This window comes from Drosophila mauritiana, chromosome 2R, assembly GCF_004382145.1.
Source record: "Drosophila mauritiana strain mau12 chromosome 2R, ASM438214v1, whole genome shotgun sequence".
Taxonomy (NCBI): domain Eukaryota; kingdom Metazoa; phylum Arthropoda; class Insecta; order Diptera; family Drosophilidae; genus Drosophila; species Drosophila mauritiana.
In genome coordinates, this window is record NC_046668.1 from 8,991,451 (window position 1) to 9,008,392 (window position 16,942).

At 39.6% G+C, this 16,942-nt stretch overlaps 1 protein-coding gene across 6 annotated transcripts in view; it reads right to left on the minus strand.

Annotated features, from left to right (window-relative positions):
• Window positions 1–4: 4 nt before the first annotated feature.
• The window catches only part of LOC117137748 (longitudinals lacking protein, isoforms F/I/K/T), a 60,799-nt gene continuing 43,861 nt past the window's right edge, over window positions 5–16,942 (minus strand). Inside the window, exon 6 of one of the 6 annotated variants that reach the window (XM_033299336.1) lies at window positions 5–2,339. In XM_033299336.1, the coding sequence (XP_033155227.1) occupies window positions 1,018–2,339 (1,322 nt within the window). In that variant the 3' untranslated portion in view covers window positions 5–1,017. Of the gene's footprint in view, window positions 2,340–5,920; window positions 6,463–6,680; window positions 7,178–9,287; window positions 10,633–14,212; window positions 16,058–16,942 lie in introns of those variants that run through there. The other 5 variants (XM_033299347.1, XM_033299349.1, XM_033299342.1 and 2 more) reach the window with 5 other exon arrangements.

The following is a 16,942-nucleotide window of genomic DNA, read 5'->3' on the forward strand; positions in this document are numbered from 1 at the left end:
TTTATTTAAAATGTAAACATTGTATATGAAAAGTTCATTATAAAATCATGTCTTATGTTAGCAGTCACACTGCCCACAGTTCGTAATCGTGTCTTCGTCGATCGGTGAAGACCACGTGATATGCAGTTAGGAATTATAATCTTATTAAGTATACAATCATAAAATATCGGGCGATTCAATGTGACGGCACACAAGCTTAATGGTAAAATACAAACATTAATATCAGTTAAAACATTTAGGCATAGTAAGTGTTTGGTTTTTGGTTTGGGAATCGTACGATGATCCAATTTTTTTTTTTTTTTTGGTCATGGGTTAATAATTTTTAAGATACAATAAACTCAGTCTTAAGGTCCATAAATATATGAAACGAATGTCTTCAGGGCGAGGAATAGTTGGTTTTCAATTGGTTAATTAATGTTTTGTTCAGTTGTCAGTGCAATTCTCTTCTTAACTAGTTCAGTCATAATGTATATCATTGTAAATGGCATCGATTGAGCTTATCGAGTAGTTACCAAAAGTTTTGGTCTTAGTAGCTTAATCAAGCCAAGTCAAGAGATCGTTGGATGGCAGAGGGTTTCTGGGCAAGATGCTGGGAACTTTTTGGAAATACGCACACGGCGAGGAGAACCCTTTCTAAATACTTTTTTTTCCGGACAACATCGTGATATCTTAAATAGTAGAGGCCTTAGAAAATATTTGAGTGTCGTTTGATAATATTTTGCACACGTAATCGTAAGTATAAAATTGATAATTCATGGATGATAATTTTATACAATTTAAAAGACGCATAAACGCATCGTTAGAAAAAGGCTTTAAGACTAATTTGATTATATGCTTGATTAGATTGGCTTGCATTTGCTTACATTACATAAATTACTACAAGTAAACATTAAATATTTGGGATGACACATGAATGACAAGAGACAAATTTCCACAAATCCAATGGACAAAACAAGGAATCAGACATCAAAAAATGTTGTATATCAAATGGAAGCATCACTCGGTCCCCGTACAAATTTATTTGGTTTCAAGCTCTCCCTTCCCATTGAAGTCGATGATCAGCTTGCCCTGCGAGTCATCGGACATGGAGCCGCTCATCCCGTTTTCGCGATTCATCGAGTACTTCGATCTCCTCTTGCTGGGCAGCTGGGGCAGATCGGTGTGGTGCTTCCTCACATGGACGCCGAGATTGCCGCGCTGCTTCGACTTGTAGGGGCAGTAGGGACACTGGTGCGATGGCTCCTTGCCGCCGCACTCGACATTCTCGTGGCGCCGGAGTGTGGACTTCCAGCGATACTTCTTGCCGCAGTGACGGCACTCGTACACGGGTTCGCCATCCAAGCCGATGCCATTGGGACTGGTGGTGCTGCCATTGCTGCTGCTGCCGCCATAATCGCTGAGTGTAAACTCCAGGTTGCGGAAGGCGTGATGGGCATCTAGAATCGAGCTGGCCGATCCTCCATGGGCATTGGCATTGAACATGCCCATGCCGGAGGTGTTGACGAACTTGCCACCGCTTTGCTCCATCAGGTGTATGTCATCGAAGGCATGATAGCGACCTTCATCGTCGTCCTCGGTCGAGTAGCCCGGTTCGTTCTCGCACTCCGAGTGGCGGAGGTCGCGCTCTTGCTGCTTTCGCAAGAGGTTCTCCAGAATTTTAGTGGGTGTTATGTCGGCCCCAGCGACTTCAACATCGTTTTCCTCCTTGATGCGACGATGGGGTGTCTGTTGGCGCAGGATCTCCTGGGCACGCAACTGCTGCTGGAAGCTGTGCAGTCCATTTCGCATCAGGGCCTCGGCAATCACGGCTGCCTGGGGTTTCGGAGTCAGAGCCGCCGAACTATTGGCCACCAGCACCGAAGTGGGTATGGCCTTAACAACGCCCAATTGCTCCGTGGTCGATGCCGCTGTCTTCAGGGTGTATTTGGGCCGTGGATGAAATGAGGCGGCGGCGCCAGCGGCAGCACCCACCACACGCGTAGCTGTGGCGTTCTGAACTCGCATCACTTCATCAGCATTCAAGTTTTTTGAGGCCGTCTCGGAGGCCGAACCATAAACGGCAATGGCCGAAATGGTCGAGGGATCTAGGATCTCACCGGATGTCGGCGAGACCTGGCGGTGCGGCTGCTCCGCCTTGGGCACCTTGGCCGACTTGGTCTTGTAGAACTCGAACAGCATGTCGGAGACCTCGGTGACGGACAAGCGCTTGCGACGAGATCCGGGCAACTGGATCTTCTGCTCATCCCGCTGCTTGCCATTGAGAATGCTGCGCTGGAAACTGCGCTGAATCTCGGCGGTGTACGCCACCTCGGGTGCGGTATTCTCCTTCCTGCTCAAATCTGCAATTGGAAACATGGTTGCGATTAGTTATTTTAGTTATTTAGTTATTTTCACTCCGTTCGAAGTTCCTTCGCTTTGATCTATGTAAATCGTTTGGATTGAGCTGCGTCAAATGAAAAAGCAAGTTGTAACTCTTGGACTGCTGGGATTAGGTCAAAAAATGTTGTTAGATGAATGGCATGCAATAAATAGGCAAAATACACTACAAGTAAATAAATAACTAAATCAAAACACATAATTTCATATTTTTTTTAAATTAAACAAATAAAAGTACACATTGTAAAATTTTTATTAATTTGGTAAACACATGTTTGGCATAAACAAATAAAATTGAAAAGCTCGGCAAATGAACACATTGATTTTTGTTTGATGATGGATGTTGATGGTGTGTGGCTGATGTGTGTTGGTGGTTTTTTTGTGATGGGTGAAGTTTTTCTTAACCAAAACCGTTTTACAATAACTCATAACCTGAGCCATCTAAAAAATAGAAAAAAAATAGGTTAGCTATATGATGAAATGATTTAAATTAAGCACTGGGTTAATCCGCAAATTGGTAGTACCTATAAATAAATAATAAATAGCATATTAATTTTATTGTTTGATAATTAGTGTAATGTGCCTTTTCACTCTTTTTATATTTGTGTATTTATGTGAAAATAAAGCCTGGTAATTAAGAAATATCTGAAAGTGCTAGAAAATGAGGCACATATCTAGACACTTATTATTGTCACCAGGTGTATTAAAAAATATATATTTATAATCACAACACACTTTGAAAAGCACATTTCTAGTGCAGGCTGCTGTTTTAGCCTTTGGAAGTTGGCTTGGGCCAATGCAACATAATTATTTTAAATTTTAAAATAATTTATTTTCAATATCACAATGGCTTTTGCAAGCTTTTCCAGCTTTTTCCAGCTGCTAATTTGCATTTCAGCCCACGACCAACGCACCAAAAAGCGTCCACACGGCAACACAATCGACACTGCACTGGTTGGCTGGATCTAGCTTACGGATTTTCAATCCTCAAGTCCTCGATTCCGAAACGCAGCTGCATCTGAAAAACGCTCCTCTGTCTGCATCTGTGTGTGAGTGTGTGTGAGAGAGTATCTGTGTGTATCTGTTGCACAGCAAGTGTAGCCTGCCTGCTTTTTGGGATCGGCTTCATTTCGAATCCTTGATTTATTTTCGGGTTTTCTACCTAAACAGCTCAACAGTTGTTGTTGTGGGTTGATTGTTGTCCCTACTTCTCTTTCTATTTGTGGAAAACTGCAATCCGGAAAACTTTCTCTGAGAGAAACACCGCTCTCTGCTTATCTAAGCGAGTAGAGAGTGCGTTTCAAAGCATTTCCAGCAGGCGCAGTTGAATACATATAAACACAGCTTCCGGTGGTGTTTTCCATGTTTATTTTTCTATTCCAAATGCATCTGTTCAAATTACATGTTGGATTTTCAAGGTCAACGGAGGCAAAGTTAGATTGGATGGGTTCCAGTATCTAGATTAGTGCTGCTTTTAGATACTTTTGTGTATTTCAAAATTGTGCAGTTTTATTTTAGTTTAAATAAAAAGCATGCCCTAAAGAATATGATAATTTGATATTACTTATATCCTTACTTCCATTTCTTAAATGTCTAAATAAGTTACTTTTGGATTCAGGAATATAAATCAGATACCTTTTGAGCCATTATTAAATATCTAGTTCGACACAAATTATATGTTCTGGATTCCAAATTTACCCAAAATATTAAACAAAATTTTAAACTATAAGAAAACTTTTTTATATGTGAATAAATAAATATTATTTTTGTGTAGTATATAAGTTCTCATTTTCAATTTGAATTACAATAAAAAAATTTCTATACTGTTTTTATAGTTGATTATTAAATATTAATTAGCAAGTAAAATGGTACTCGAAATAAAAGCTGGGATTATATGATATATATATGCTGATCGTCGTTATACTCTTTTCCAAAAACTGTGTCATTTTAAATGCATTAGCAATCGACTGAAGAAAACTTAAGAACAGCTAGCTCATAAATTAACGCACATATGCTGGGTTTTTCCAGAACTCCAGCTTGAGGACGCTTCCTTCTGGAAATATCTTTAGATGCACGCACACACAATTATCTTGTCGATCAAGGTTTACCGACTATTTTCCAGGAATGTCCCACACAAATAGCTTGAAAACCAGCCCCTAAAACTTGTGTGTCCTATGCATTTGTGTAGATACTTCGAATAGATCAGGCCAGGCTTTGCGAAGGCAAAGCCCAAAAGGAGGGACCGATAGGGCAAGCAGGCAAAATTGGAAAAATCGGGAAAAATCACGTGGGAAGCCCGACTGCAAAAGCCGAACTAGCGCGGAGATACAGATACATATATACATAAGTGCATAGATGTAGATACAAAGCGGGCAGGCAGGCAAACTGGGCTCAGGCAGTGGAAAATGTGAAACTTATTTTTAGAAAAACACACAAACACATAAAACAGATCCTGATTTATGTGTGCGCAAATGTTTTTCAAATGCATTTAGGGATTTGTGTGGGCGAGAGCGTGAGATGCATGGATGGCATAGAGCGTGTATCTGGGAGATACATATCTCTTTCGAGGACAAAAGACCCGAGAGTACAGTTAGTGTGTGGTTGGCCGACTCTCGAGGGAAGGGATTTTCCTTTTGGCACGGCAGTGCAGATTCAAGGGCACCAACCACCCAACTATTGTTACCAAAACCTGTTTGGTTAAAGGATTATTATTATTCCTTTCGGGTATTTGCCGATTCATATCAACTTGTCTGGATGCCCGAATCCCAGTGCAGTTTTTACAAGGAAATTACAAAGAATGCCAAAGAATGGCTCTGAAATATAATCAGGTACTTGCCTGGTTTTGCTTCCCTTTGTCTAAAACGCATTTGCCAATTATGAGATAAAGGAGAAACGAAACTGAAAAACATAAAAATATATTAAAAAATAAAGCATTATTAAGTACAGCACATACTAACCTTTTCTAGCAAAACGCACAAGCCAATAATAGACCACAGAAAACTCAAACGAAATTATATAATAAATACACAAATAAAACGTTAAGCTATCTAAAAAATTACACAATAAAAACCATGTGTATTATATACCTTGTTATAATATCAAGTTTTTTTTTTATTAGCAATAAGTATAAAAACTATTTAATTGGACCTCGTTTACTGTATGGATTATAACCACTACCTAATGTCTACCTTATGATACTGCATAATATTTTACGAGCAACTCCTGTTTAAAAAATGCTTATGCACTTGACTTTACCTCTTAAAAATTGGGCAAGTTTATGACTTATTTTATAGGTATGTAAGAATTATATTTTACGCTTTTTGGTCATTTAAATTTGGCTGAATTTCTCTTTCAATAAAGTTATTATCCATATGGGTTTAAATAAGTTCGAGGAATAAAAGTATGTATCATTTCTAAATACAAAACTGTCAGTTCTGATAAAAATCAATTATTTGGAATTAAATTGAATTTGAATAAAGTGAAGTAACTGTATTATGCCATAAGTGGACTTATTTGACTTAGTGTTTTCAAAGTTAAATTGTAGTTACGTCTTATATACATTAACCAAATAGTTATAGAATGCTATAGAATAGACTGACATAATTTGGATTTTCCAATCCAAACGAAGTTAAAAGTGTGTCTAAATGAGCACGGAGTGCTCCTTGCGCATATGTTCGTTAAGAAAGGCCTGGGATCGACAGACGCGGGAGCAGAGTGGACATCGGTTGGACTCATATTTGGGTGATCTCTTCGTTGCGTACCGCGGAAGCTTCCGTCCAGAAACCAGGGCACTGTTGTCTATATTGCTCATGTTCTGGACGAGATGCTGCAGCGATCTAGCTGTGGAAATGGAGGCCAGTTGCTGCAGGGCTATCATGGCATCGGAGGTGGCCATGGCTTTCTTGAGACTCGCCGCATTGTCCACATCCGTGGGCTCCTCATTCTCGCTCTTCTGGTCCAAACTGAACACTTCGGCCAGTTTGGGCTGGACTGCAGCTACTTTCTGCTTGGAAGTACTTGGCAGATCTGGCGAAGAACCGGAACTTTCCTGGGTGCGCAGATTGTACTTCCTATCCACGGTGATCACTGAAACGAGAGAACAAGTCCCAGGAAATCAAAATAAAATAACAAATCATAAGACTTAACAAACGAAATTATCTAATAAGCTGAATGGAATGAAACATAAAATTAATTACAGCGCGATGTACACTCAAACAAATCAGTCCCATTCAGACATACATGTATTTACAATAAAACTAAAAGCTAAAAGCCAACTTAAAACTTCAAGAACTAATATAAAAAGATTCGCTTTCGACAGGACAAGACATTCGCTTGTTTTCCACTATTTATTTACAAAATCCGTATATTTTATGTTTTGGCATCAACGAGAACTGGTCTAGTAATATTTATAATAATTTTTGTAACAAAACTTAAATGAATTCATCAAATTCGTTCTCGATTTTGATTTCAGACGTAAATGGATAGTTGGATTCGTCATCGGTGGCCGCTGGATTCGTCGTGGCCACCTCATCATCCGTATTTGCATCAAGCGACAAATTTTGTGCGCTCGTCGTCTTTGGCTTTTGCTTGGACAGCGGCTCCAGAAAGAGTTCGGCATCGTGGAGTTTCTTGTGGCGATTCAGATGGGATCGTCGCTTGAACCACTTGAGGCAGAAGTCGCACTGGAACCTCTTGAAATCCTGACACTCCTCGCGCTGGTGCAGCATCAGTCGGCTCAGGGTGTTGTAGTAGCGGCCACATTGGCACAGGAGCTGATTCTTCGGGCCATGACGCACAAAATCTGGAGGCAGATAGGAAAAACAGAGATGGGAATGCGATTGCTTAGGCCTTTCCGTACAGCTAGCTATACTAGTCACACAGTTTACAGGGGTTTTGAATACAGGCTAGTTTTGGTGGTGATCGTGGTGATGAATACAACAAATTGGTTTTAGTTTGACATTTTTATTTGCTGATAAATGATTGGACTACTTAATGCTATACGAGTCAATTTAAAAGTATAGACCTTTTTCGGTTGAGCGCCAGCCATCCAATTGCCTCCAGCCTCATGGTCTCAATCCACCGGTTTGTCCTAGAGAAAAAAGAGAATCCTATTAGTGTTGGGTTTGAATGTGTACATTACATCGCTATTGATTCAATGACAGCGTCTTCGATTTGATTGTAAACATTTATTTATTCGTACTTTCACATACACGGTAAATACGCATTGGTTGGGTAATGTTTTTAAAACGTCATCTAGGGTATAGTGTTCGAGTTTAAAATACTTAAACTTACGCTTGGCTTGAGCTGATGCGAAATTTGATTCTACAATTTGAGCAATTCAACTTTGCCTCGACTTGACGGCGCGTTTCGATACTCAGTCAAACTAACTTACTTAAAGTGTATATAGATTACATTTCGAGATCATAACTTTGGCTATAGTACAAACAGTTTACTGACTACTTGGGCCAAGACACATCTTTGGAGATTTAAAAACGTGAATAGAAGTGTGTTTAAGCCGGTTCTAAAGCGCTATATACAAAGGAATAGTAGGGTAGTATATTTGCTAGTACATAAACTGATTTGTTAAGTACTATAGAGGAACTGAAATTTCCGAAAAAAGAAATGCATTTACATCCAAACAACTTTGTAAATCCCCAAAACTATCTGGCGCCCGTGTAAATTCATAGGTTTAGAGTAAGAATTCATCACACAATATGGTAACTCACAACAACAAGTGCTAAACTGAGACTACGAATGCTAAAACATCTTAGTACTAATCGATCTAGGTTGCAAGGATTGCCTCCCCGGAATCGGCATGTTTCTGATTCATATGCTTGCGCAAGTCCGACCTGTACTTGCACTTGTGCGGACAGTGGGGACACTTGAGATTCGGCTCCACGCCACATTCGTAGTTCTTGTGGCGCTTGAGGGATCCCTTGATCTTGTAGGTCTTGCCGCACACATTGCACGCGTATTTGCAGTCGTCCGCTTGCAACGTCATCGTGGTGGCTGTGTGGATGATATTGGACATTCCGTTTATGTACAGCTTTTCCTGCGGCTGATTAACCTGCTCCCCATCACCGTGAATTTTTTCAATCACATAACCCTCGTCGTCGAGCAGATGCTCCTCATCGTGCTGGTCAACCTTCATGGCCTCCAGTTCGAGCTCACGCTCAGCCTCATCGGCATCGGCCAGCAGCAAGCCGGACTCCACCGGATGGGTGGAGACCACCGTGGTGGTGGCACTCTGCGGTGCCATGGCAATGCTGGTGGCACCGTACTGCATTACGTCGCGCAGGAGCATCTTGTCCTCCAGCCTGGAGGTGTCTATTTTGATGTACTCCTGCCGTGCATGCGTCTGCGGCTGCTGGATGGTCAAGTGCTGTCGATGTTGCTGCTGATGCGACTGATGTTGCTGCTGCTGATGCTGCTGCTGATGTTGCTGCTGATGCTGCTGCTGCTTAACGATCTGAATGGTGGTAGCCTGTGGCTTGTGCAGCAAACTGGTCGTGTTGGTGTTTGTTGTGGCATTTTTGGTCAGTGCCGGTATGGTGTACTGTATATTGCCCACCGGATTACCCAGATCGTCGGGAGGCAGCTCCACCACGACAGTGGCTCCCGTCAACAGACTTGACCCACCATTGCTCAATGTGGTGGCCGTGGTGAGAGTCTGATTGGGTGCATCACTCGCAATCGAATAGGGCACCGTCTCCAGAATGGTCCAGTAGCCATCTGCAAGAAGCCAGTGAAAGAGAAAAAGACACGGGTTAGTCATCCGCCGGATGAGTAACTCTAGATTCGGTTCTATAATTACTTGTAAGCATTAACAAGTGTGTAAGCTGCAAGGCCGTCCAATTGGTTACTTGGATATGTTTTGATTTTGGTGGAGAGTGTGGATTTGATTGAGGGATTATAAACTTGGGCTTGTTTGGGTTTTGCTTTCACGCATATATGATTCGTATGCTTTATTCTTAATTGCTTGCATTTACAATGTATTATTTAGAACATTTACAAATTCTTGCTTTACGTTTGCTATGCTTCATAGGACACCAAGAACTAATATTACAGTCGTTTATGTGGTAGGTATATCGAATTTTTAAATGTATAACTGAGGAATATATATGTGTGTGTATGTGTTTGTTTGATTAAACGTGGCAAACTAATGGCGCTTTAAGTCTTTGACTGCTTTGCATGCGAAAGCCCTAATTGCTGGCAAGAATATTTGAGTTTTGAGAACACCAACCACAGTAGAACTAAACATTTAAGTTTTCCATAAAGTATCTGTATATAGTACGTATCGTATGTGTGTATAAATAAAATGGTCTTTGACCGTTTTGCGGCTAACTTAAAGACAGTTCAAATGAAACGAAAAGTTTAAAAAAACGGAATGCGCTCAGAGAAAACGGTATAAAAAGTTAAAAGTTCATTAAGTAATTTGTGCAGGAATGTGGACCAGCTTTTCCACAACAATTGGGTTCGTTTGGGTTGGTTATGGTTTTGGAGGTTTTGGAGGTAGCTACTACTTGGACAAGCAACTATTGTCATTATTCATTTGGTAAACATTTCACATTACGCCTCTCGAGCGGCTGCTCTCGGGTTGTCGAAACTCCGCTTCCTAGCCATCGTCGTCGTAGTCCTCGTCATCCTCCTCGCTCTCCTGCAACGCCGGCACCGCAGTGATGGTCAGATCCCTGCCGGCGAAATCGAAATTGATCTCGCAAAGAGCGGCAGCGACGTCGCTGTCCATGCCGCCGCCATCTCCATCCTCCGCATCACCATCGTCACCATCGACGGCCTCCTCGTCGTTGCTCATATCGTCCTCGTTGCGTATCACATAGAGGCTCTCCTCGTCATCCCTGGACTGCTCGTAGAGCATGCAGTGCTTGCGCTTTGCGTGCCGCAGGACATGATCCTTGCGTCGGGATCGATACTCGCACGACACGCACTTGTACTTCTTCTGCTTGAGGCAGTACTTGCGCACATGCTCCTGCAGTTTCTGATGGGACTTGTAGTAGCGGTTGCAGTGTTTGCACTGCATGAAGGAGTCCCGAGATAATCCTCCTCCGCCACTAGAAATCGCACCACTGTTCGAGGTGTTCTTTGCATGGGAGATGGTGGTGCTGCTACTGGTGGTGGTGTTATTGTTGTTGAGATGATAGCCGTAGAACTCATCGCCGGCATTGGCCGCTGAGCCCGGATTGGCACTCGTTGAGGTGTCCACGCCCAGAAGACTGCCAAGGATCGGATAGATGTCTGCTGGTCAACACACACGGGTATACACACAGCATGGAGGTGTCGAATCAAAATAAAAGGAGAACAAACCAAAAAATTAATAGTGGGACGATAGATGAGCACACATCAACTTAAATTAGTTAAATTAATCAAATAATATTGAGAACTTAGTGTTTTGTTGGCTTCTACCCAAGAGACGCTGAACGATGAATGTTGTTGAATTATGAGTCTAGTTGTTGTTGAGTTTCGTTTGGTTCTTGTTGATGAAGTTTTAGCAGCTTTTGGGAGGCGGTTGATGATGTTTATTTGATGAAGATGCGGTAATGGATGGATGACACAATCCCCAGCAGAGTTACACGAATGCACCACATATACAAAAGCCACTCTCAAGCATTTCTCTAAACAAAAGCTTCGAAACATATGTACAAAAACAATAAGATTATAGAGATCACAAATCAAATGTCGGTGTTGGTGTGTTGTTGTTGTTGGTGTGATTTTCAAAACTACAACAATACAGCAAATTAAATAACATATGTTCATATCATATATTTGGTTTTGTCAGTATAACTAAGCTCAGTTCACTTTCAGTATAATAACATTGATTAGCAGGTCGGGGCCATTCAAGTTTTCCTCGGTCGCCTTCTGAATTTTCCGCCCGTTCAGTTGTTCCAACAAACCTAGAAAAAGAGAAAAGGTACTATTAGTTCGAGTTACTAAGTATACAAGTGATTTACTGGATTCTTTCGTTGTTGCGCTGAAAAGATGAGAATTTTCAAACAACATTTAAAGGTAGTTTTAAATATTTTCTATTTTTTAATATATTTTTAAATTTAGTTTTTATTTCTTGTTTTGTTTTTGCCTGTTTACTTATACAAATAAATCGTTTTACTCGTTAAACATTTAAAATAGTTTTACAAATTTTGTTAAGGCGTTTTCTCGGCTTTATACACAATTACATAATTAAATTTACTCTGAATTCGTTCTAACATTTCTTCGTTCCATTTAAATTGGTTTAAGCACACTTTTCATAGTCTAACTGGCATTTTGAATGTCGTTTTCATTTCCATAAATATATATTGATTACTATTTTCAATTTGTTAATCTAAATTGCAGTGCAAAAAGCAATGTGATTCATTGTCGTATTGTATAAATTTTTGTAAATTTTTTTGTTGGCGCATTCTTAGCTATATAACAAATGATGTTCCAACTTCAATCGGTTTGCAATTTGTTTTTAGATGCATTTTTACACATTTTTTCGGCGTTTTGCTTTCATTTTCAACATTTACTATTCGTTAAGCGTGCGTAAACAGCAATCAACAATCATTTCTAACTTCGTTTTTTGTTAACTTAAAGCTACGGTTTACTTGATTTATTGTGTATGCGTGTGCTTTATTGAATTCCCCATTTTGTATTATTAGTTTTTTTTTTGGAAATAATATTAGAAAAAAACAAAAAAACGAACAGAAGCTTAGTTAAGAGAAACAAAATATCAGATTTTCTTTGACATATCTTGTATCTATTATTTATGTGTGTTGTTTGTGTATTGTGTGTGTTTATGTGTTTGAAAAGAAAGCCTTTCTCATGTCCATAACCCAACCTATTGCCCTCCCACGTCTCTCGACTCATCAGATCCGATCAGATCAGATCTGATCTATGCTTCGTTTCATTTCAATCACAATTAAATCACATCGATTCCTTTATATGTTTGTATGTTTCTTTGTATCTATATGTAGATATATTTTGCTTTACATATAATTTTACATTCACAGCTCCTTGTTTACAACTTTTTTTAAACGTGTATTTGTGTGTTTGGGGTGTGTTTTGGGTGTTTATAAATCTTTGATATTGTTTATATAACAGAATAAGATACATATTAGTAGAAATAGAGTTATCTGGGTTAGTACAATTTCTCGAAAAATATTTCACGACCATCTCAATCTGTTCTCAAACTCGAACTAATCGCCTGCGAACGTTTTTGGGGTGTGGTTTGGGGATTTTGTGTTAGTAAATTGTTAATCAAATTATATTGAAATTTATCACATGCTTTTTTTTAACATTTTAACTATACGACTCGAAAGTGTTGCCATTGCGGACCAAATTCAACTGCATGGTCTCGTGTGTCTTGGATTTAATTACAATCGTTTATATTTGGTTCATTTCGAGTCCATCACATGCGCTGTTGATAAATTATAAAATATGCATAGTAGGTGAATCCATGTTCTTCGCCTTGCTCTTGTTGTAACAAAAATTAGATGTAATTAAACTTATTATGTTTATAGATAAATAAGAACCACAACCTTAGAAAATAGTTAATTAGATCGCATCTAGGATATTATTTATACAAAACGGATACAAATATTGAATTTCGTGTAGTGCTCTTGTTATTCGTAAATCTAACAAAATAATAAGCAAAACTCTCAAGAAACTGACTAGCGCAAGAAAGCGATTAAAAAATATACATAGTTATTAATGTAAGAAATCAAAGATGATAACCAAATTTTTCTTTTAATTTATAACGAATTTAATTTAGAATTTCCTCACCTAATTCGAATACTGACTGATAAAATTTTGTTTTTTTTTCTTCTTGTTTCGTTTCGTTTCGTTTTTGTTATAACAATTTAAACAATTTCGCTTAATATTCGTACATATTTTTGTGTCGATTTGTGCCAATTTGTTGTCTGTTGTTTAATTTACTTCTTTATCACATTTTTTGTGTGGCACAAACTTTAAAACTGACAACAAATTATGGTATGCGCCCCGCTATGTGTGTGTTTTTTTTTCATTTTTTGTTATTTCAATATTTTGTTTATGAAGTACCTAAGCAAGTTTGTTATACATTTAAGCTCTTTGTTTGTATATCAACAATTATCAAAACTTCAATTCGTGTTTTTGTGTCTGCATGTGTGAAACAAACGCTCGTTAATATATCTATATTTTATCCTTTTATAACAAGACCGCACTGCAAGTTTTCAGGATTCTCTTCCAATTTTGACAAAAGTAAATTATTATTAACAAGGAAAAATATACAATTATGATTACTATTAATTACAATGAGGACTATATTCATTATATCACATACCAATTTATCTTTCTGACTGTGACTCGATGCGAGTTCCCCCAACCCGTTTACATTGCCAATTTCCACCTCCTTTTTCACACTCCTATATGCTGCTCGTTTATATTTATATTAGCGATATTTAAAAATAATTAATAACTGCTTAGTTTGCTTTAAAAACGGTTTGCTTTGCGTAGAGGCGCCTGAACCCAAAGCCACGCTAATTTTGATTTGTTTATCTCTTTTTGGTCAAATTAAAATTCCGCTATCACATATCGTGGTTCATAATTAAATCATAATTTAAAAAACGTTTATGGAATGAGCACAAGATAAATTAATAAATTGTTTGCTTTGTTTTTGTTTTTTTTCGAAAAAGAGTAAATAGAGATCGTTGAGTTTCTACTACTAGCTATAATTTGTTATATATAGTATATGCGTAATATATGGTGGCCTTTGGGGTGCATACGCGTACCTAAGCAAACTTTTAACATTTTTTATCGATGTGAGTTTGTGAAAATAAGCAAACAAAAAATGTGAAAAGGTAAAGAACGACGACTGCCTTTCATATCTATGTTTTCCTCTGTTTTTTTTTTCATTTCTTATTATTTGTTGTTTTTTGTTTTTGGTGCCCGTTTCGTATTGCACATGATCTAGTCGATTCAGTTTGGGAAACGCCTTCTCTGGGGTCTAAACTTAAGCTCTACATGTTGACTCTGTCTCTGACTGTGTTTTTCGTGTCTCCCCAAGGATATTTTCGATATCCTTATCATCGTGAAAGACGCGCGAGAGTGTCCTGCACTAGAAATTATACTATAATTAATGTGAATGTTTTCTTTTTGTTAGCGGTTGGTTGCGTTTGCTGTTGCCCTTGTTGCTGCTACAATAAAATGCATAATTTCCCCCATTTTCCGTATTTTCACCAAAATCAAGAAAAAGTTCATTGAGATCATTGAGTTTTCCTAAGGATTTACACACATCATGCAACATGCAGCGGCGCCTGGACTCTCGCGCGCCCCTCGAAATACATCGCCTGCTTCAATTCTTCAATGCTTCAATTCTTGCCGATTCGAACCCAAAGTAATTAGAACTTCAAAAAACTGTTACGGACAAAACTATCAAGATGGATTAAATGTGAACAAAAAAAAAACTTTAAAATGATCTAAGAATTAGAATTTGTTAATGTTCCTCTTTATATACATAGTTACGAGTTAGTGTAGTTGTATATATATATATTATTTATATATATATAGATGTGTATATATATATGTGTAAAGACGACTATATGTTTCAAGATCATTTGGAAAATTACACAAAACCGCGCTCTGGACTGGACTGAACTCTGTGTGATTAGGACTTTGGACTCAGACTGAAGCAAACCCGGCACTAAGGACCCGAAACCTGTGGTACAATCCTATTCTCTAGATCCCCGATATACCGATACCGATCCCGGATCCGGCCCGGCAGTCACTAGCTTGAGAGCCTGGCGTCATCGGAGGCCGTTGCAGCATTTGTCGTATCATCGATGTTGGTGGGTGCGCATATGTAGCACGAGATTGTGTTTGTGCTTCGACTTCTTGTGACAAATGGGGCACTCGAATTTCGGCTCCACGCCGCACTCGAAGCGCACATGTCGATTGAGACTGTGCGGCCGGGCGTAGGTGTTTCCACATTTATCGCAGGCGTAGGCTCCACCTCCACCTCCTCCGCCACCGCCACCGCTTCCACCTCCACCGATCCCTCCACTGCTCCAATTCCCTGCCACTGATCCACTAGCAGCTGCTGCTGCTGCTGCTGCCGCCGCCGCTGCAGCTGCCGCCGAGGTGGAAGCTCCTCCACCTCCGGCTGTTGAGGCACTTGTGTTGTTGGCCGCCAAGCCAGCGGCAGCTGCAGCGGCCACAAGTTGCACAGCCACACTGCTGGCCGAGTCCTGGCCAGGACCGCTGCTGCTACTGTAGCGACGCGTCGGTGTATCGGGACGGGGCACCTTCACCGGCACAGCCGGATAAATTAGGTTCGGCAGGGCTCGCCCATGAGGATGATGGCCGTGGTGATGATGGTGGCCAAGGGGCAGAGTGGTGGGAGCACCGCTTTGGGCGGCAGCCAGAAAGGCTTTGGCCAGGTCAATGCGCAGATCGCAGGGCTCCATGCTATCCTCGTCGTTGCTGTCGTCGTTATCGCCATTACCATGGCGCGGCTGGGTCTTGGGCACCAGCAGGTTACCGGGGCAGTGGGCGGTGGGCGTGACTCGGCCACTTTCGTGTTCATTGTGATCCTCCTGACCGCTGCCCGGTTCGAACTTGATGACCGGCGTTTCAATGGGACTGTTGTACGGACTGGACTTGATGCCCCCCAGCAAGCTGTAGCTGCGGCGGTTGGGCGACAAACGGCCGAAGTCTGGGAATAATGGTTAAAATATAAAAATAAAAGAAATATAATTTTAGTTGGTTGAATTTTAAAGCAATTTCAAAAGATTTTTATAAATTTTCTGTTGAATAGAAATCATAATCAGACCTATAACTAACTGAAAATAAATAATATATATGGAGTTTTACCGTAGTTTCTTAGAGTCATTTGTTTACTGGGTTTTGAGTTAAATGTGTTGCTTTAGTGAGACATGGTGCTATATGGAGTGGAGTGAACTGGATTGGAGTGTGCGTGTGGTGTGTAGATGTCAGTGTATCTGTGTGTGTGTGAGCTTGTATAAGTACGCTGCAAAATTAAATATTTATTAAATATAAAATTAAAACACAATGAGTACATCGAAAATGTTGAGTAAAACATTTTAACGGAGCTAAGCAAAAATAAACATCAACTTCTTATTCAAGTTACAAGTGATAGATAAATGGCTTCAAAATCAAAGAATTTCTCCGATAATTGATAATTATTTAAGAAATGTATGTTGGGTGGTTAGTGACAAAAACACTTAATAATACTAGTGGAGGGCAGGACGTATAACTCGCAGGACTTGGAAATCTTATCCCGGTTTCCAGAGCCCGAAGTTTTTTCGTCTCGCTTTATCACTTTATAAATACGCATGCAATATTAAAATGTAAGGGAAATCATAATACAAAAGTCAGGTAAAATTAAAAGATTTCGATAGAAGTATTTGGAAAAAAATATCTATACAAACTAAGTTTTTCTTTTTTCATTTTCATATTTTAATTTGTAAATAAATTTAATGCTATGTATGCATTGTAATTCGTTTTACACACTTCACAATCGCTAGGAAGAAGGCAGATAGATAGATAGATATATAGATAGCTAGATAGGTAAAAGAAA